The sequence below is a fragment of the Anomaloglossus baeobatrachus genome, chromosome 1, assembly GCF_048569485.1.
Source record: "Anomaloglossus baeobatrachus isolate aAnoBae1 chromosome 1, aAnoBae1.hap1, whole genome shotgun sequence".
Lineage (NCBI taxonomy): Eukaryota > Metazoa > Chordata > Amphibia > Anura > Aromobatidae > Anomaloglossus > Anomaloglossus baeobatrachus.
Genome location: NC_134353.1, coordinates 667,155,573 through 667,177,566, shown reverse-complemented (window position 1 = coordinate 667,177,566; position 21,994 = coordinate 667,155,573). Strand labels below are relative to the sequence as shown.

Below are 21,994 nucleotides of genomic sequence, written 5' to 3'. Positions count from 1 at the left end.
AAACCGGATGGAATAGCATGCCGCTGCAAGATGCTGTGGTATCCATGCTGCTTCTGTATGCCTTCAATTTTGAATAAATCCCCAACAGTGTCACCAGCAAAGCACCCCACACCATCACACCTCCTCCTCCATGCTTCACGGTGGGAACCAGGCATGTAGAGTCCATCCATTCACCTTTTCTACCAAGACACGGTGGTTGGATCCAAAGAGCTCAAATTTGGACTCATCAGACCAAAGCACAGATTTCCACTGGTCTCATGTCCATTCCTTGTGTTCTTTAGCCCAAACAAGTCTCTTCTGCTTGTTGGCTGTCCTTACCAGTGGTTTCCTAACAACTATTTTACCATGAAGGTCTGCTGCACAAAGTCTCCTCTTAACAGTTGTTCTAGAGATGAAAAGGTGTGTCCAAACTTTTGGTCTGTACTGTATATATATATTAGTAACAGTATAAGTCAAATGATTTATACAGACATGATTTTATTTTAATGTCATACAGCCACTATCTATGGCAGGGAGGCAGTGAGCAGCCAACCTCCTGTGTGATCTTAACCTTTCTATTCCATTAAACAGGTTGTCCGGCCTAAGAAGAAAGGTTTGTAGTGGATATGCCTGGTGTATTGGGAGATTGTTGAAGCAGACTGTCACCATTCTCCGATGTTCCTGAGGCATACAGTCACACTTTGTATACCTGTGCTCATGCATCCTCCAGTCTCATCCCGCTTCTCACAATAAAGAGCGTTTAAGAAAGTCAGGTGAGCCTAAACAGTGTCTGAAGAAATCGGATAAATGTGGTCACGACAGGCCACCCACATGGGGAACATAGGGGGATTTTGACAGTGTGTATGTGCACAATGTCATGATTTGGGATTCTTCAGTCAGTGACTACAGACGTTTTAGATGGGAACAACCCTTTAAGATAATAAAGGAATAGAATTTGAAGAGGCTTTGTCACCTGTCTAGATAAATCGGTATAAGATTTTATCACTATTAATTTAAGTTTGCAATGCGCCGTTCCTCTGTTATTGCCCCATAACAATTATGAATTGACAAGTGGGTGCTGCTAGGTGAGGGAGTAACCCCTAAATGGTCAGTGTCCGAGGGCACACACCGCAATCAGGAACACCTCGTAGTCCATTTATGCATACAAGTCTAGAAGTAACAGCACAATACAGAGGTCAAACAAAACAATAAAATTAAAAAAAAAAAAAACAACAACAAAAAAAAAAAAACGACAACCTACAATTATTTTATGAGGACTAAATCTACATCAGATATAACACTCCATTACAGAAGTTATCACACAGACGCATCCATAGGATCTCCCTTTCTTAGCCGACGATCGATACTGGAATATCCAATTGATCAGGATAGCCAACTGAACCTTTTATTTTTCCTGGACAGCTTGTCAATTAAAAAAAAAAAAAAAAAAAAAAAAATCAGACAGACCATATTTTTTATAGCAACATTGAAAAACCATAAAAAATGATTTTGACAAGTTGTGATGGCCAAAACCAAACTCTAAAGTCTGGGGTCCGTGCCGGATACCCAATGTCCGTGTACGGACCCCAAACATGGAGTTCTCAGGGAAATCCGTGTAGCTGTTCAGTTTCAGACACCCGGATAATGATAGAAATTAAAAAAAGGAAAAAAAAAAAGAAAAAGGAATAAAGAAGGCGCGTTATACTTACTGTCACACTGCTACAGGTACGCTCATTAACCCTCATACATATTCACTGCTTCCACCGGCTGTCCCGGACGCTGATTTGTTGCCGTCAGTCCGCACCCCCACCCTGTGTCACTGCATCTGTGATTGGTTGGAATCACACACACGGTCAGCGACCCCTTATAGTGGTGTAAAAATAAATAAAAGTGGCATAGGGTCCCCCCATATTGTGATACCCAGCACAGAAAGCATACGGCTGCAGTCCCCAGGGGTGAGCTTATCTTGACTGTTTATGAAAATAAGAGGTACCCTATGCGTTTTTGGTTTTAAATAAATTATTTAAAAAAAAAACAAAAAAAAAAAAAAAAACAGTGTGCAGTCCCCGCAACCCCCCCCCATCCCCAATTTTGAAATCCTGTCATGACAAAGCTGACATCTGGGCTGGTTTTCTCAGGATGGGGAGACCAATTAGGGTTATTGCAACAATTCCGGCACTTTACGCGTCTCATCCCGACCGCCCTGTTGCAATGCCAATTCGGATAATATAAGGGGTTAATAACAGCTCACAGTTGCCACTAAAGCCTATATTACTAATGGGTAAGGTCTGCGACACCCCCCTAGTACTAATCGTGCAAGTGAAAATCAACACACAAAAAAAATTCTTTTATTTGAAATAAAATACAAAAAAAAAAAAAAAATCCTCTCTTTCACCCCTTCATTAACCCCCAAAACACCCAAGTCTGACGTAATCCACACAAGATCCCACGATGATCAAGACTCAGTTACATCCTGAAGTTATAGCACACGGGAACAGAACATGACCGTCCACTGCAGCCACAGGCAGACACTGACAGCCGTGTCACAGAGTTTGTGCGGTCACAGCTCGAGGTTCCCATGGCACCCCACCTGTGACCGCAAGTAAATTCACCTCAGCTAGACTGAGTTCGATCAATCCTGCATTTTGTTTGCCAAGAATTGCAAATTTGGTGCTGAAATTACACCAAACTGCATCTTCTGGCAAAAAAAACCGCATCAAAACGCAATGTGGTTTTGATGTGATTTTTTGCCAGAAGATGCAGATTTGGTGCAGAAATATGATGTATAAGTTTCAGCACTAAATCTGCATCTCTTGGCAAAAAAAACCCCTGCGGTCTTCTGCCAGGATATGCAGGTCTGATCGACCGCAGATCTTGTGTGGATTACATCAGACGTGGGTGTTTTGGGGGTTAACAAAGGGGTGAAAAATGGTGTCTTTTTGTATTTTATTTCAAACAAATAATTTTTTGGTGTCTGTTTAATTTCTTTACACTTTCAGGAATAGTAATGGCAGGGTCTCATAGACCTTAGCCATTACTAATCTAGGGCTTAGTGGCAGCTGTGAGCTCTTATTTTGATACACAGCCAAATTAAGCTGGGGGATGTATGCAGCTGTATGCTTTATCTGCGCTGGGCATCACAATATGGGAGGACCTTACACTATTTTTTTTTTTATTTTTACACTACTATAGGCCTCCAGCACACATCCGTTATAACCATGTTCGTGTAAAACGGGCAGTTTTTCGTGTCAGTTTTCCAGGTCCGTTTTTATGGTATGTGTGGGCTGCGTGTGTATCCCATATGCTAGCCGTATGTGCGTGTGGAATGTCCGTGTGTGTGTGCGTGAAATAACTGACGTGTGTGTGTGTTGCCCGTGTGAAATGTTCCGTGTGTGTGTGTGTGTGTGTGTGTGTGTGATGCACAATGTCGTTGATACATGTCAGCTGACAGCAGACAGAGTTGCGCGATGAGAATGAACTTCACTCGACTTCATTGTCATGCCGCGGCTCCGTCTGTGTGCCGCGTACTGATTAGCGGTCACCCGTGCAGGATTCACCGGTGACCGCTAATTCCTGAGTGACTGAAGTGAGCAGCCCTCTCTCATACTTACCATTTCCCGATCTCCGGCGCGGCGCTGCACGGCTGTTATAAAAACTACGGCGGCTTTTACTATTTTGAAAAAGCCAGCCGCTCATTAATCAATCTCGTATTCCCTGCTTTACCCGCCCACAGGCGCCTGTGATTGGTTGCAGTCACACACGCCCACCACGCTGAGTGACATCTGTGTCACTGCACCCAATCACAGCAGCTGGTGGGCGTGTCTATACTGTGCAGTAAAATAAATAAATAAAAAAAAAACGGAGTGCGGTACATCCGTCCGTCCCCCCCACCATTTTAATACCAGCCAGATAAAGCCATACGGCTGAAGACTGGTATTCTCAGGATGGGGAGCCCCACGTTATGGGGAGCCCCCCAGCCTAACAATATCAGTCAGCAGCCGCCCAGAATTGCCGCATACATTATATGCGACAATTCTGGGACTGTACCCGGCTCTTCCCGATTTGCCCTGGTGCGTTGGCAAATCGGGGTAATAAGGAGTTATTGGCAGCCCATAGCTGCCAATAAGTCCTAGATTAATCATGTCAGGCGTCTCCCCGAGATACCATCCATGATTAATCTGTAAATTACAGTAAATAAACACACACACGCATGAAAAAATCCTTTATTAGAAATAAAAAACACAAACATATACCCTGGTTCACCACTTTAATAAGCCCGAAAAAGCCCTCCATGTCTGGCGTACCCCAGGATGGTCCAGCGTCGCATCCAGCTGTGCTGCATGGAGGTGACCGGAGCTGCAGAAGACACCGCCGCTCATGTCAGCTCCACGCAGCTAATGAAGGCAATAGCGCGATCAGCTGTATTCAGCGTTGGCCGCGAGCAACCTCAGTGACAGCTCAGCTGATCGCGCTATTGCCTTCATTAGCTGCGTGGAGGTGACAGGAGCGGCGGTGTCTTCTGCTGCTCCGGTCACCTCCATGCAGCAGAGCTGGATGCGACGCTGGAGGTCCGTGGATTACGCCGGACATGGAGGGCTTTTTCGGGCTTATTAAAGTGGTGAACCAGGGTATATGTTTGTGTTTTTTATTTCTAATAAAGGATTTTTTCATGCGTGTGTGTTTATTTACTGTAATTTACAGATTAATCATGGAAGGAATCTCGGGGAGACGCCTGACATTATTAATCTAGGACTTATTGGCAGCTATGGGCTGCCAATAACTCCTTATTACCCCGATTTGCCAACGCACCAGGGCAAATCGGGAAGAGCCGGGTACAGTCCCAGAACTGTCGCATATAATGTATGCGGCAATTCTGGGCGGCTGCTGACTGATATTGTTAGGCTGGGGGGGCTCCCCATAACGTGGGGCTCCCCATCCTGAGAATATTAGCCTTCAGCCGTATGGCTTTATCTGGTTGGTATTAAAATGGTGAAAGGAACCGCACGCCGTTTTTTTTAATTATTTATTTATTTTACTGCACAGTATAGACACGCCCACCGTCTGCTGTGATTGGGTGCAGTGAGACAGCTGTCACTCAGCGTGGGGGGCGTGTCTGACTGCAACCAATCATAGGCGCCGGTGGGTGGGGAAAGCAGGGAATACGAGATTGATTAATGAGTGGCCGGCATATTCAAAGTAATTGTTGCCGCGTATTCTCTGCACAGCTGTTCCTCGCCACGCTGGTGATCGGGGAGCGGTATGAGCCGGGGGAAGAAAAAAACCGGAGCGCCAATGTAAGTATGACAGAGAACAGCAGAAAAAAAGTGTAAGTATACTGAATTTAATTAAAAAAAATAAAAATAAGATCGCTAGGGGAAAAACGCACACGCACGAAACGTGCTGAACACGGACATACTCCGTGTGCGGTACGTGCAGGCACGGACCCATAGACTACAGCGGGTCCGTGCCTGCGTGCTGCCGGCCAAAAACGGACATGTCGTCCGTGTAGAAAAGCGCACACACGTACTGACCTCACGGACACATGTTCCGTGCGATTTTACGTGTGTGCGCCATCTACCATTGATTAACATGGGTCTCCGTGTGTACGTGTCTCCGGTACGTGCAAATACGTACCGCACACTTACAAATTAAACGGATGTGTATTGCGGGTCGAACAGCCGTGCAGCGCCATAGGGACACAGAAAGTGTGTGTAATTCCAACCAATCACAGACGCTGTCACACAGGATGGGGGCGCGGTCTGGCTGCAACCAATCACATATGCAGGGACTGCCGATGGGCGGGGGAAGCAGTGAATATATATGAAGGTTAATTTGTGGACCCGGAAGCAGTGTGACAGCCACGCGGCAGGTTGGTAAGGATAACCCGCCTGCTCTAATACCATTTTACAGCACAATGTTTGGGTCCCCATAGACATATGGGATTCAGGATCGGGGCAGATGTTCGAGTCTGGTCCCGAACTGACAGTTTGAAGTACAGCTGGACCCGCTGAACATCTGTGCCTTATTTTTACGGACTGTTGTGGTATTTCTGGGTGGTTGGCAAGTATTATTATGTAGTATTGTGGAGGTGGGCGCCCCACCTTACCTTTGTAAAGTAAGGCTTGGTGAACTCCGCCAGCAGCTCCTGCCGCCAGCTGTCACCAAACCCTTCAGGAACATGGCGGGCTGCAAGTCTCTGGAGCGCTGCAGACTTGTTCCTCTGGATCCGGTCCAGCTGTTCTGGGCTTAGAGGAGGGGAGACAACACTGGGGGGCTGATCCCCATCTTCTGCTTGTTTGGGCTTCTTCACAGGAGTAGTCTGGGGAGTGGAATAATACAAGGCTCTGGTCACACTCTGCAGCTGCCTGCCATTACACAAACGTGCCCTTATGTTACACAGGAAGCTCATGGTATTGCACAGCAGGCCAAGTAAGTCCCAATCGGGCTCCCACGTGCTATTACACCCCACTCCCACAGGCGTCACTCCTGGCTCCCACGTTCTATACACTTCCGGTTACAGTACACGCTGGATTTCCGCGGCAAAAAGTAATCCGTTCTAACTCCGCCCACCGATCTGGATCTGCACCCTAATTGGCTGTTGAACTCATCACTCAGAGATCCAGCCTATAGGCGCTGACTTCACTTTTCTCAATGACTTCCATTCATTCGCACCCTCTAATGCTGTAATATACACAAAGCCTTCCCTCCATCTGCGCTGAGCGTCCGAATCTGCCCCGCTAGATTACAGGTAATGACCGCAATGTGTGCAGTATGTGGAGACGGCACCATTGCTGCCTCACTACATCCACAGCACGCCTGCATCACACTCACCTCTCCCGTGCACCCGTTCGCTTCTATAAGCGCTTCTGAGGAAGGCCTCTTCTTGGAGACGGACGTAAAAAAGGAATGGATGGTTTTCTGACCGATCATGTTGAACCTGCGGGAGTTCAGCTTGTCAGACACAAGGGTGCAGAGTGCGGGGTTTTGGCGCCAAACTCTAGAAGGCGGGACCTAGGGTTGCCATGGTTACTGGCTGCAGCGTGAGGAGCAGTCTGGTAAAGCTTCTTTCAGGTGCAGGCGTTGTGTGCACTCTCCTATAATATGGAGTCCACAGGCTGCACTGAGGCAGTGTATGGATTGCACTGTGGCTCTGAGAGATGTAGGAGCCAATACCTCATGAAGTGCCCCATGCCACTTATTGGCAGACCATAAGCTGGTTTCTTCCTGGAGCCGCCGGCTTTCAGTCATGGAGTATGCTAAAAAATACCTGTATAAAGTATAACTTTTAATACATATAAATAAAAACCACAATAGAGTGCCAAAGATGAAAAAAAAACACCACACAAAGAGCAGGGGGGCTGTATTAGCCTTAAAAAGGGTGGGTCACCCATCTTTTTTATTTTCTAGATTGATATTATGTTGAGAAACAATGTTTTCTCTCAAATACCTTATGTTGGCAATAGTGCCTGTGGGAGGCGCTACTGCAGACCGCTGTTCCCCGCTCCATGACCCCGGGCTCCATGACCTCAGGGATCCTGTGATGTCACGTCAAGTTCCTGTTAACCTGACATCAACGCGGCCGTCCGCAGTCTCCGTGAGTGATGGGCTGTGGATTTCACCGCTCAGCACAGTCCAGCATGTCAGCCCATCAGCTCCCTCCTCACAGCAGAGCAGGAGACACGCTGAGCTGTGACGAGCGGTGAAACACCGTCCACAGCCCAGTGACTCAGGAAGACTGCGACCGGCCGCGGGGATGTCAGGTCAATAGGAACTTGACGTGACATTACCGGATCCCTGAGGTCACGGAGCGCGGGGGTCACGGAGTGGGGAACAGCAGTCTGCAATAGCGCCTCTCACAGGCACTATTGCCAACATAAGGTATTTGAGAGACACCATTGTTTCTCAACATATCGATCTAGAAAATAAAAAATATGGGTGAACCACCCCTTTAATATACACCCTAATCAGATCTACCTACCAGTGGAGGTTAGCACCCTACTGATGAAGTGATGCCCCGCTCCACACCGACTGACCCGACTCTACCCTACCATAGGATATATATATGTATGTTTTTATTAATGTAACCGACACGTGTGCAAGTACTAGATGCTACTGCAAAGATAATTTAATCACCAACTGGTGATCGGCCAGCCTAACATACCATAAGGGGTGTTTACCACTAGGTAAACCACTAAATAAATTCTGGTAAATGGCAACACAAATGTCGAAAGCTGGATTAGGAACTGTACCAAAGTCTCAATAGATAAGGAGTACAAAAATGCTGATACTAAACATGCTCAATATCCAAGGGTAAACTATGAATTGTACCACAGACTTCATAGATAAGGTTGTGCAACAATGCTAAGTTGGCTGAAGTAACAGTCGCAGCTTTCTCGCATGAGGCACACACACACACACACACACACACACACACACACACACACACACACTGTTTTTGCCCTTGAGACCTCGTCTCCACTTGTGACTTGTGTATTGCTTCCAATGCTATATGCTGATGACCCTCAGCTCAGACTCTGCTGTGAGTGTGAACCGACTGTCATGCGACTGTGATCCTATTTTGTGATCGGATGACAGGTCAGGTGCAGAGAAGAGGGAGCGAGCACTTTCTCCCTGTTCTCCGCTGCCTGTCTGTGCGTATATTGGATGACAGCAGTGCAGTGTGATGTTTCACATGCTCCCATAGACTTGTATGGGGGGGTGTGATGGGAGAGTCATTGCCAAATGCAGCATGCTAGGATTATTTTCTCATATCGATATGGCATAAGAAAAGATTTGCAACTGAACACTGCCTCCTAATTTTACTCTGGTGCGAGTGCAATATGATGTTTTATTGGAATACACTTGTCCGTGTAAAACGCAATTGGAGCCAAGGCCTAAACCAGAGAGTTATGTCACTCTAAATAGTTAATAAATAACATTTCCCACATGTCTACTTTACATCAGCATAATTTTTGAAACCTCATCTTTTTTTTTTTTTTTTTTTTTTTTTTTTTTTTTTAGGGACGACATCACATTTGAAGTGACTTTAACCCCTTCACGACCATGGACGGATATATCCGTCATGGAGCGTGTCCCGTTAAGCCCCGCCCCCTGACATGGGCAGGCGGCATGGATCGGCACACATATCAGCTGTTTTCAACAGCTGACATGTGTGCCTACATGTTACGAGTGGAATCGCATTCCACCCGTAACATTAACCCCTTACATCTCGCTGCCAAAGTCTGGCAGGGAGATGTATATACGCGCGGTGAAGCTTTTCACTTACCGCCGCCCCCACCGGAAGTCACGTGAGTGATCACGTGACTTTCGGTGGTTGCCATCGTAGCACAGGGTCATGTGATGACGCCTGCAGCTATGACGTTTCACTTTCGTTTTCCCTCAGCCTGGAGCAGAGGGAAACAGGAAGTGACTGTATCTGCTGTTTACAGCTGTATAGCTGTAATAAGCAGATAGATTAGAGCGATCAGATTGCTGATTGCTATAGCCCCCTAGGGGGACTAGTAAAATAAAAAAAAAAGTAAAAAAAAAAAAGTTTAAAAAAACCTAAAAGTTCAAATCACCCCCCTTTCCCCCCATTGAAAATTAAAGGCTTAAAAAATAAATAAATATACACATTTGGTATCGCCGCGTTCAGAAATGCCCGCTCTATCAAAATATAAAATCAATTAATCTGATTGGTAAACGGCGTAGTGGCAAAAAAATTCCAAATGCCAAAATTACGTTTTTTTGGTCGCCGCAAGTTTTACGCAAAATGCAATAACAGGCGATCAAAACGTAGCATCTGAGGAAAAATGGTACCATTACAAACGTCAGCTAGAGACGCAAAAAATAAGCCGTCATTGAGCCATAGATCCAGAAAAATGAGACCGCTAGGGGTCACGGAATATGGCGTAAAACGTGCGCCACTTTTATTGGCCAAGCTTGTGAATTTTCTTTAACCCCTTAGATACACGTAAACCTATACATGTTTGGTGTCTACAAACTCGCACCGACCTCAGGAATCACACCCACACATCAGTTTTACCATATAGTGAACACCGTGAATAAAACATCCCAAAAACTATTGTGCCTTCACACTTTTTTTGCAGTTTTTCCACACTTGGAATTTTTTTGCTGTTTTCCAGTACACCATATGGTAAAACTTATGGTTTCATTTAAAAGTACAACTTGTCCCGCAAAAAACAAGCCCTCATATGGCAAGATTGACGGAAAAATAAAAGTTACGGCTCTCGGAAGAAAGGGAGCAAAAAACAAAAACGGAAAGTGCCCCGGGACTGAAGGGGTTAAGGGACTTAGGTGATAGAAAATAACAAAAAGTGACACCATTCAATAAACGGCACCCCCTCACACTGCTCAAAACCACATCCAAGAAGTTTATTAACCTTATACGTGCTTCACAGGAGCTAAAGCAATGTGTGTGTGCGGGGGCTGCAACTCCGTATAGGGGTACTCCATTCATATCATGGTATGTTCTCAAGGGCCTTCCTGCACAAATTGTTTTTGAGTTCCCCTGGTTAGAATTACATTACTTCCACTGTTGACTGGCAAACCCAAGAAATAATAGTCGAACACATATTGTGAAGATCACTGTTTAGGAACCTCCATTTCGGCAGTTACCACAAGTCATTGTGGTTCTCTCTGAATTTAGTGATGTGTTCTAAACTGATGCGCTTTCTGGAGTTCTGATGAATAAGTCATTTGTTTTTCTGAATCTTCGTCTTTTAGGTTCTGGAAGAGCATCATGATTCTGTTCTGCCAGGTCACCCTGGGGTTAAGTCATTTCTGGTGGCCCAAGATCTGGAGGAATGTGGTAGCCTATGTGTCTGCATGTGCCACCTGTGTGCGCTCAAAGGCATCTTACTCTTGTCTTTTGGAATGATTGCAGCCTTTGAGTTTTCCCAGCCAACCATGGAGTGACATTTCTATGAATTTTATAACTGACTAGCTGTAGTACCTGGTGTTGCCTGGGATAGTTAGGCCTGTTTCACACGTCAGTGATTCTGGTACGTTTGTGCTTTTTTTTTTTTTTTTTTAACGTACCAGAATCACTGACATACGAAGACCCATTATAATGAATGAGTTTGCTCACACATCAGTGATTTTTCACTGCACGTGTCTCCGTGCGTCGTACCCGCGTGTCCGTGATTGCCGCACGGAGACATGTCCATTTTTTTTCTGGCATCACTGATGTCCCACGGAGCACGCAGTGGTGTGTCCGTGAAACACGTGCCAGAAAAAAAAGTGCTTTTAAAATAAAAATCATTTTTACTCACCCGGCTCCAGCGATGTCCTCTGCAGCCCGTGCAGCCTGCTGCTTCTGAGCCGGCTCATTACTGTCGCGCATATTCATGATGCACGACACAGCCGACCCGGAAGCAGCTGCTGCGGGGGCCAACGCCGGCCGGATGCTGCACCGCGGGAGCGATCAGCACCATGGAGAGCGGGAGCGCGCTCAGGTGAGTTAATCTCTAAATGCAATCACGGGCCACGGAGAACGGAGCCCGGATTGCACTTAGACAACCCACGTGTGCCGTGATTCACGGCACAAGGAGGGACATGTGCGTGTTTTACACGGCAGTGAAAAACGTCAGTGTTTTTCACTGACGTGTGAAACGGGCCTAACTAAGTGTCTCTCTGTCTGCCTGTCTGTCTGTGCGTGTCTCTGTGTGTGTCTTTGTTTTGGTGTTTTTGTGTCTGTGTGTGTGTATGTCTTTTCTGAAATCATATTAACTGACACGCTGTCTTATACTAGCAATGTCCTTTGTTGCCTATAGCAATCAGAGCTCCTATTAACTCCTTAACGACTGCGGGCAGTAATATTACGTCCTTGTGGTCATAATGTTAATCCCCCACCGGCTGCCTATGGCAGCCGGGGGGATCCATGCACATATCAGCTGATTTGTATAGCTGATGTGTGCCTTGCAAGCACGAGTGGAATCCCTATCCACCGTATCTGTTAGCCCCTTAAATGGCGCTGTCAAAATGTGACAGCGCTATTTTTAATGGTAATCGCAGTTGATCTGTACTCACTGGCCTCCACCGGAAGTCACGTGACGTGCTCATGTGCATCCAATGGTTGTCATGGTAGCACAAGTTCATGTGATCACTCCTGTAGCCCACATGACTCAAGTCCTGTAACAAGCAGCAAAGTACTACAGGTTACAAAAGATGATCATTTTTCCCAATCTGAAAGGTGCTGCTCTGAAGGAGAAAAGAATGAGCGATCAGACTGCTGATCCTTATAGCCCCCTAGGAGGACTAGTAAAATTAAAAAAAAAATTAAACCTAAAAAGTTCTTTGTAATTCACTTTTTTTCTCTCTCGTTCAGTTTGAGATAAAAATTCTAACTCCGTTGTTTTCCACCAGGTGGCGCTATAGGTGGTTTCATTGTGTAGCGCATGGATACTTTACTATACCTAGACACCACTTCTATGCCTATAGCTGCCGCCGTTCTCAAATTAATGGCGATGGACAGGATATGGGTGGACACACTGTATACACATACACACACACCTTTTATATATTAGATTTTCCCTGCTCTGCTGATAATATGGTCATTTTGGTTGTGGTGGATACATTTTAAGAAAACAAAAATGATCACCTTGCCATCCTTTTTTATTAAATCATATACATTTTTTTGAACAATTTTGGTACAGAGAAGCAAACAGCACCTTAGCATCTTACCTAATACCAGGTCTTTGTACATGAGATGTCACACTCCATGGAGTTCCCTCTAATATTATTTTGGATACAGGAGCTCAATTCATTGCCAAATTTTGGAGAGCTTTTTGCTCCCGGATAGGGATTAAATTATCTTTCTTTGGCATTCCGTTCCACCCTCAGTCTAATGGGCAAACAAAACGTGTAAGGCTATGTGCGCACGTTGCGTACAAGCCCTGCAGAAATTTCTGCAGCGATCTGAAGAGCACATGTGCGCTTTAGATCGCTGCAGAAATGTCCGTAGTGAGCGCCGATTCCATGCGCTCTGCCTGCAGCTCCTGCCATAGACAGAGCAGGAGCTGCCGGCAAAGCGCAGGAAAGAAGTGACATGTCACTTCTTTTTGCGCAGCGCTTCGGCAGTAGGCGAAGCGCTGCGCTCTTAAACGCCACGTGCGCACGGCCCCTGCACAGTCTCCATAGACTGTGCAGGGGACGCAGGACGCATGGAGTTACGCTGCGCTACAAAGCGCAGCGTAACTGCATGTTTTTATGCGACGTGCGCACATAGCCTAAATCAGAATTTGGAGCAGTATTTGTGTTGTTTTCCATCTGATAATCAAGAAGAGTGGTCTTCATTCCATTCTCTCGCTGAATTTCCCATTAATAATCGTTGTCATGAATCTTCTGGGATTGTGTGGGTGTGTTTCGCATCCCCTGTTCTGTATGCTAGAGGAGGAGCACTCATCAAGGGTACCTGGGGAGGAGTTCTTTATCTCATTATAGTCTACATGGGAGATGGTTCAGCAGCATTTTTCGGGACATGGGTTATAAATAATAAGTATAAGTATAAATGTGCTGCTGACTGTAGATGCCTGGTCCGGATCTGTGTGTGGGTGATCTGGTGTGGTTATCTACTAAAATATTAAATTTAAGATACCTTCATTGAAATTAAAGGGAAACAATGATCAGGATTTTTGTATATAACCTAAAGCCAGTGCTACACTGGCACTATCAGGCTGATTCTATACATACCTGTAGTGGTCAGCTTGGATGTATAGGTTTTTGAAATCCAAGAGAGTAAAGTTTATAAAATTGGCAGCTGCTTGAGTGACAGCAGCTGAGGAACAGATATCTGCTGGGGAATTCATAGTTATCCCCTCCCCCTGTTAGAATTGGCATAATACAATTGATGCAACTTTTCTCTTCCAGTACCTGCGGTGAGGTCATACCCATGTGATGGGAAGGGGCGGGGCCTCAGCCAATAGAAAAATGTTACTTCATGAAATCTGCTTTGTTGGCTGTAGGTTATAGACGAGAATCCTGGTGATTGGTTCCCTTTAAGACCCCGATTTATTGGTTAGTAGAAAATTATAGCTGTCATTTAATCCTGTTGCTTTCCTCTGGCTTTGCATCTTTCAAAATCCAAAATGTATTCCACAGATCTGTTTAGAAAAAAAATAAAATTAAAAAAAAAAATGTGGCTTCAGGAACCTCTCTCCCTTTACTTCTGGTCTTCGTCGATGGGTCATTAGAATATCAAGATCGTTGAGTCTAGTTTCATTTGCTATTCATTGCACTATTTGGAGTATTGCCAGGGTTACGATCCTGAGGAGAGGACTTGGGTACCAGCCTCTGATATCCATGCTGAGTGCCTGGTTAGGACTTTTCATCTCTTCCATCCAGAGCAATGAGGTCCTGAGATGAGATCACACTAAGAGGGAGGGGTACTGTCACACCGAGATTTTTACAAACTTCGACAACTGTCATGGCGGCAGCTGGATATGTTCAGACTACTGATTATGACACTCCATCTGATAACGTCTCTTGTGTCTGCAGGCAGACTCTGACCTCGACCTGCAGAATAGTAGTTCATAGGCAGGCTAGCAGGAGTTAATCTCTGCTAGTCTGCTTGTTAGTCTCTTTAGATCACATGTTAGAATGGGAGAAGATGTAATTGGTCCCCCATATGTATGCTGGCTAGAGTCTTCCTTCTATGCAAGCTATAGTTTATCTTAACTGGTCTGGTGAGGTTTTGTGATCCAGAACATTTGGTGATTGTGGTACTGGTTACTGAGTGCAGTTGTGTACTTAAAGGGAAGGTGTCGTAAAAAAAAAAAGTAAAGTATTAATGTTTTGTTTAAATATTGTTTTTCATTGAGAAAAATATAAAAAAAACCCTGATATTTTCCACTCTTAAACATTAGTGGGAGCAGCTGCTGAAATCCTACTGTAGAACTAGCTCACATGACAACTACAGTAAAAGTTGGTGAAATCTGCTTTCTTGTGTGTGATGTCACTCCTCCCCCTTCCAATCTGGGGGCTTCCAAAAAGATGAGAGAATTCAGTTTAGGATCACAGTGCGGAGCCATATTGTTGGTGACCGCAAAGTGTGATCCTAATGTCTAAAGGTTCACTAAGGACCGCTGCATAGTGCCCCACTGCATCCCGTGCCCCCCTATACTTTGCTGACAGCTGGGATTGGCGGTCTGAGATGACATGCGGCGAGGAGGGGTGATCTGCAGCCTGAGCAGCACTGCACTACAGATGTCATGCCGCGATCTGTGTTCCCAGCCGCACACACTCCTCAGACCTGCGCCCCCGGCAGCCTGTCCTGTCAGCCTGGTATCTGTTCCTCCCATCAGCGATCACAGCACAGAGCAGCGAGGAGCGGAGGCCCTAGGTGTGCACACGTGAGGAGGGGGGGGTGAGTGGAGGGGAAGGGGAGTGAGCAGCGGCGCAGAGGGAGTGAGCAGAGGGAGATGGGAAGGGGGGGGGGGGTGAGCAGCATGCCAGGATCGATTACGGTGCAATCACTGCCGCCCAGCACCTGTACTCACCCCATCTTGGAGGGTTACAGGGGAAAAGAGTAGCAAACAGCAGTCATGGCCAAAAGTTTTGAGAATGGCACCAAAATTATATTTTCACATGATCTGTTGCCCTCTGGTTTTTAATTGTTTGTCTGATGTTTACATCACATACAGAAATATAATTGCAATCATATTATGAGTACCAAAAGGTTATATTGACAGAATGAGTTAATGCAGCAAGTCAATATTTGCAGTGTTGACCCTTCTTCTTCAGGACCTTTGCAATTCTCACCGGAATGCTCTCAATCAACTTCTGGACCAAATCCTGACTGATAGCTGTCCATTCTTGCATAAGTAATGCTTGCATTTTGCCAGAATTTGTTGGTTTTTGTTTGTCCACCCGTCTCTTGATGATTGCCCACAAGTTCTCAATGGGATTAAGATCTGGGGAGTTTCCAGGTCATGGACCCAAAATCTTTGTGTTTTGTTCCATGAGCCATTTAGTGATCCCCTTTGCTTTATGGCAAGGTGCTCAATCATGCTGAAAAAGGCATTGTTGGGCGCCAAACTGCTCTTGGACAGTTGGGAGAAGTTGCTCTTGGAGGACATTCTGGTACCATTCTTTATTCATGGCTGTGTTTTTAGGTAAGACTGTGAGTGAGCCGATTCCCTTGGCTGAGAAGCAACCCCCCACATGAATGGTTTCAGGATGCTTAACAGTTGGCATGAGACAAGACTGGTGGTAGCGCTCACCTCTTCTTCTCCTAATAAGCTGTTTTCCAGATGTCCCAAACAATCAAAGGGGATTCATCTGAGAAAATGACTTTACCCCAGTCCTCAGCAGTCCACTCCCTGTACCTTTTGCAGAATATCAGTCGGTCCCTGATGTTTTTTCTGGAGAGAAGTGGCTTCTTTGCTGCCCTCCTTGAAACCAGGCCTTGCTCAAGCAGGCTCCGCCTCACAGTGCGTGCAGAAGCGCTCACACCAGCCTGCTGCCATTGCTGAGCTAGCTCGGCACTGCTGGTAGTCCGATCCCGCAGCTGAAACAGTTTTAAGATACAGTCCTGGCGTTTGCTGGTCCTTCTTGGGCACCCTGGAGCCTTTTTGGAACAATGGAAGCTATCTCCTTGAAGTTCTTGATGATGCGATAGATTGTTGACTGAGGTGCAATCTTTGTAGCTGCGATACTCTTCCCTGTTAGGCTATTTTTGTGCAGAGCAATGATGGCTGCACGTGTTTCTTTAGAGATAACCATGGTTAACTGAAGAGAAACAATGATACCAAGCACCAGCCTCCTTTTACAGTGTCCAGTGGTGTCATTCTTAGTTAATCATGACTGATCGCCAGCCCTGTCCTCATCAACACCCACTCCTGTGTTAATGGAACAATCACTAAAACAATGTTAGCTGCTCCTTTTAAGGCAGGAATGCAATGCTGTTGAAATGTGTTTTGGGGGTTAAAGTTCATTTTCTTAGCTAATATTGACTTTGCAAGTAATTGCTGTTAAGCTGATCACTCTTTATGACATTCTGGAGTATATGCGAATTGCCATTAGGAAAACTTAAGCAGTAGACTTTGTAAAAATTAATATTTGTAGCATTCTCAAAACTTTTGGCCATGACTGTACACTGTGGGCTCCACCAAGATGGTGGCAATCTTCTCCCTCTGCTGTGATCTGGACAGCCCAGGGTGCATGTTTTGGGTGCAAAAATTTTTAAGTTTATCTGTGCTGTATTGTCATATAAATCACACCTACATTATTTTTTGTTTTCTAACTTTTGTTCCTCTTGAATTATCCCTTTATTCTCTGCAGCTCTTGTTTACATTCAGATCCAGCAAACTGACCACTTCCTGTGCTGAACCTCAGTCAGAGCTGTCACCACCCACCCCAGTGTCCAGCGCCACCCCAGTGTCCAGCCTCGCCCCCTGCACACACATTCCCTGTCAGTATTCTTCCCCAGCACCTGACCTGGTATTACTACAGCATTGCAAATAACAGCCCCACATCGGGCTCTGCACCGCACACGCACACATATGGTTCTGCACCGCACACGTATGCTCTGCACCGTACGCATATGGCTCTGTACCGCACACGCACACATATGGCTCTGTACCGCACACGCACACATATGGCTCTGTACCGCACACATATAGCTCTGCACCGCACACACACACATATGGCTTTGCACCTCACATGCACACATATGGCTCTGCACCACACACATATGGCTTTGCACCGCACACGCACACATGGCTCTGCACCGCACACATATGGCTCTGTACCGCACATGTACACATATGGCTCTGCACCGCACACGCACACATATGGCTCTGCACCGCACACGCACACATATGGCTCTGCACCGCACACGCACACATATGGCTCTGCACCGTACACGCACACATATGGCTCTGCACCGCACACATATGGCTCTGTACCGCACATGTACACATATGGCTCTGCACCGCACACGCACACACATGGCTCTGCACCGCACACATATGGCTCTGCACCGCACACGCACACATATGGCTCTGCACCGCACACGCACACACATGGCTCTGCACACGCACACACATGGCTCTGCACACGCACTCACATGGCTCTGCACACGCACTCACATGGCTCTGCACACGCACTCACATGGCTCTGCACACGCACACATATGGCTCTGCACACGCACACATATGGCTCTGCGCACCCCCCTCCATAGGGAACACATGTAGGGAGTACATACTCACCCGTCCCCGGTCCCCGCCGCTCCTGCACGTTCGCGCGCTGTCTGTGCTCTGGACATATGTCTCTGTACCACACACGCACACATATGGCTCTGCACCGCACACGCACACATATGGCTCTGCACACGCACACATATGGCTCTGCACCGCACACATATGGCTCTGCACCGCACACATATGGCTCTGCACCGCACGCACACATATGGCTCTGCACCGCACGCACACACATGGCTCTGCACACGCACACACATGGCTCTGCACACGCACACACATGGCTCTGCACACGCACACACATGGCTCTGCACACATATGGCTCTGCACACGCACACATATGGCTCTGCGCACCCCCCTCCATAGGGAACACATGTAGGGAGTACATACTCACCCGTCCTCGGTCCCCGCCGCTCCTGCACGTTCGCGCACTGTCTGTGCTCTGGACATATCAGCACAGTAGTGACGTCACCACTGTGCTGAAAAGAGCACAGACAGCCGGAGGGACAGTGATGAGAAGCAGCGCTGCGCTGCTTCTCATCAGCACTTTCAAATGTACCGGCATCTGTGATCTGTGATGCCGGTACATTTGAATGTGCGATCCTGGGCAGGGGGCCTGGTGCTGGCGCTGACACCACGGCAGCTGCCGCCAGGCCCCTCCCCCAGGTCACGGACCCCACAGCAGTGCAGGGGGAGGTTACTGGAGAGTAAAAGAGGTGGGGGGGAATGTGTGGGAGGGTGCAGGGAATGGGGCGGGGACTCCGCACTGTACAGCCCAGCAGGGCGGCAACATGCTGTTCCACATTTGCATGTCAACATGGCCCTGCCCATGTTGACATGAAATGACCGGAAGCAGCAAAATCGCGACAGGAGCGGTCACATGACCGCTCTGAGCCGGGGGTGAGGGGCTGACAGCAGGGCAGGTAAGTGGTCTCTATCTACTTACCTGCCCCAATGTAGCCCAATAGTGTAATAATGAAAAAAAGTCAAAAGAAGCCGGATAACCCCTTTAAATAAAGAAGCTTGCATGTTTGTGGAGCTGGACTTCTTTCCTTGCTCATCCACTGTTTGTAAATGGTATGGTTGTTTTCAGTATTTTATTCTTCTTGTTCTTTTCCAGGTGACACGGTGGTAAAATAACCTCCACTGGACAACTCCTTCTATGTTTACACAAATGGATTTTCTATCTGCAGCATGTTAAAATAATGGATAAGTTTGTGATTAAAAAATCCCAAACTAAAAGCAAAAGGACTCTTGTAGATGAAAATGCTGGATGTTCAGACACTGGCCATCAAGCAGAAGACCTGCCTGGAAAGAAGGGCAGGATAGAAAACATGGATTCTTTGCTGGAAGAAACCTATACATGGAAGAGAATCCGTGCAGAAAACCTGAGCTGTGACTATACCACTCTTTTTAACAAGACAGAAGCTAATGATCTATTTCAGCAGCTGGAGAAGAACATTATATATTTTACAGGTGATCACTTTGCAGCTATCCATGAACTGGTCAGCCTGTTTTGCTTGACATCTCCCTCTGTAAGGCTGCTTTCACACTACGTTTTTTAACATGCGTCATGAATTTTTTTTTTTTTCGCTGTAAAAGTGGATCCTGTTTTTACAAAGGAAAAACACATGCAAACGCATGTTATTTTGCATGATCCTGTCACTTAAAGTTTATGGGCAGGCATTGAAGTCATGTGATCGGGAGTGAGGGGAACTGAACGTGATAGACTGGGAGCCGGCATCTGAAAGCTGCGGACGCTAGTAACCAAGGTAAACATTGGGTACCTAAGCGAAGCGCTTTGCTTGCTTACCCAATATTTACCTTGGTTACGAGCGTCCACCGCTCTCAAGCGGGAGAGAGAGAAGGGGAGAGAGAGACTGATCACGCCAGGCTGGTTTCTGGGCATGCTCAGTAGAGCAAGCAGGATCCTGTCTATCAGCATGCCAGCGTTCACATGCGTTTGCGTGCAGTATAGTCAGGATCCAGTGAAAAACAGTATTTGGACGCAGCTCAAAAACGCTACAAGTAGCGTTTTTGAAAAAAGTTAAACTGCAAGTCACTGGATCCTCACTATAACGCAGGTGAACGCATGTTAACGAGAGTCCATTGCAAATGCATTGAAATGAAAACACATGTGCATTGGATCTGTTTTTGCGTTAAAAAAACGTTCATGACGCATGTTAAAAAAGCTTAGTGTGAAAGCAGCCTTAGGTTATGTGCGCACGTTGCGTATTTACATGCAGTTACGCTGCGATCTGCACCGCAGCGTAACTGCATGCGTCCTTCGTCCCCAGCATAATCTGTGAAGATTATGCAGGAGCCATGCGCACGTGGCGTATTAGAGCGCAGCGCTTCGGCTGCTGCCCGAAGAGCGTGTTCTAAGAATTGACGTGTCACTACTTTTGTGCGTATTGGTTGTAATGTCTGTCTCTCTCTGTGTCTGTCGGTCTCTGTGTCTCCCGGTCGGTCTATCCCTCTCCCCCCTCTCTTACTCACCGATCAGCTGCACGGCTGTCACACTGCTCTGGCAGCTTCTCCTGCTTTTGAAAATGCCGGCCGCCCATTATTCAATCTCTTCTTCCCTGCTTCACCCGCGCCTATGATTGTTTGCAGTCAGACACGCCCCCATGCTGAGTGACAGCTGTCTCACTGCAACCAATCACAGCCGCCGGTGGGCGGGTCTATGTAGTGCAGTAAAATAAATAAATTAAAAAAAACGGCGCGCGGTCCCCCCCCAATTTTGATACCAGCCAGGGTAAAGCCACACGGCTGAAGGCTGGTATTTTCAGGATGGGGAGCCCACGTTATGGGGAGCACCCCAGCCTAAAAATATCAGCCAGCAGCCGCCTGGAATTGCCGCATGGATTAGATGCGACAGTCCCGGGACTGTACCCGGCTCATCCAGAACTGCCCTGTTGCGGTGGCAATCTGAGTAATAAGGAGTTAATGGCAGCAGCCCATAGCTGCCACTAAGTCCTAGGTTTATCATGGCAGGCGTCTATGAGACACCCCCAATGATTAACCTGGTGAAAGTAAATAAACACATACACCCAAAAAATCCTTTATTTGAAATAAAAAACAAAAACCACCCTCTTTCACCACTTTATTAAAATCCCCAAACACACCTCCAGGTCTGGCGTAGTCCACGAGGTCTCGCGACACATCCAGCTCTGCTACATGAAGCTGACCGGAGCGGCCGTACAACACCACCACTCCTGTCCGCTCCATGCAGAAACTGAAGGGAATCGCTCTGTCAGCGGGGACGTCACTGAGGTAATGCCGGTGTGTGTGTGTGTGTGTTGATGAGGGCTGTAGTGTTGGAATGTGTGCGGGGATGTCGGCGGTAATGTCGGGATGTGTGCGGGGATGTTGGGATGTGTGCGGGGACGTCTCAGGTTACCCGCGGCCACAGGTCTCGGGTGGAGGACTCGAGCTGGCCGCGGGTAACCTGAGTGACGGCACCGGTGATCGCGTGGCTCACTGCAGTCACTCAGATTTGCGGTCCCAGGTGAGTCCTTCACCTGTGACCGCATATCAAGCTGCGGCACACTGACAGAGCTACGCGATCACAATTAAGTCGGGTGAAGTTCACCCGAGTTCATTCTGATCGCGCGGCTGTCTCCCGCAGCCAGCCATGTGCTCTTTTTGACATTCCGGTCCCAGTCGGCTCTGCTGAAAGTGTATGGGGATGCAGCAGAGCAGAGTGGGACCGCACTGTCAAAAATGTGCGCTCTGGATGCTTTTCCCATGGCAGAGCAAGCATCCAGAACGCATGAATTCTGCAGGAATGTGCG

General features: G+C 47.0%; 2 protein-coding genes across 3 annotated transcripts in view; one reads left to right on the top strand and one right to left on the bottom strand.

The window, feature by feature from the left end:
• Positions 1 to 6,964, bottom strand: part of UNG (uracil DNA glycosylase) — a 49,653-nt gene extending 42,689 nt beyond the window's left edge. For both annotated transcript variants that reach the window (XM_075320031.1, XM_075320030.1), the window contains exons 1-2: positions 6,811 to 6,964; positions 6,086 to 6,298 (exon numbers count right to left, since the gene is read on the bottom strand). In XM_075320031.1, coding sequence (XP_075176146.1) covers positions 6,086 to 6,298; positions 6,811 to 6,909 — 312 coding nt within the window. In that variant the 5' untranslated portion in view covers positions 6,910 to 6,964. The remainder of the gene's footprint in view (positions 1 to 6,085; positions 6,299 to 6,810) is intronic.
• ALKBH2 (alkB homolog 2, alpha-ketoglutarate dependent dioxygenase) overlaps positions 6,645 to 21,994 on the top strand; it is a 40,700-nt gene continuing 25,350 nt past the window's right edge. Inside the window, exons 1-2 of the mRNA XM_075320033.1 lie at positions 6,645 to 6,727; positions 19,318 to 19,673. Of these exons, the coding sequence (XP_075176148.1) occupies positions 19,403 to 19,673 (271 nt within the window). The 5' untranslated portion in view covers positions 6,645 to 6,727; positions 19,318 to 19,402. The remainder of the gene's footprint in view (positions 6,728 to 19,317; positions 19,674 to 21,994) is intronic.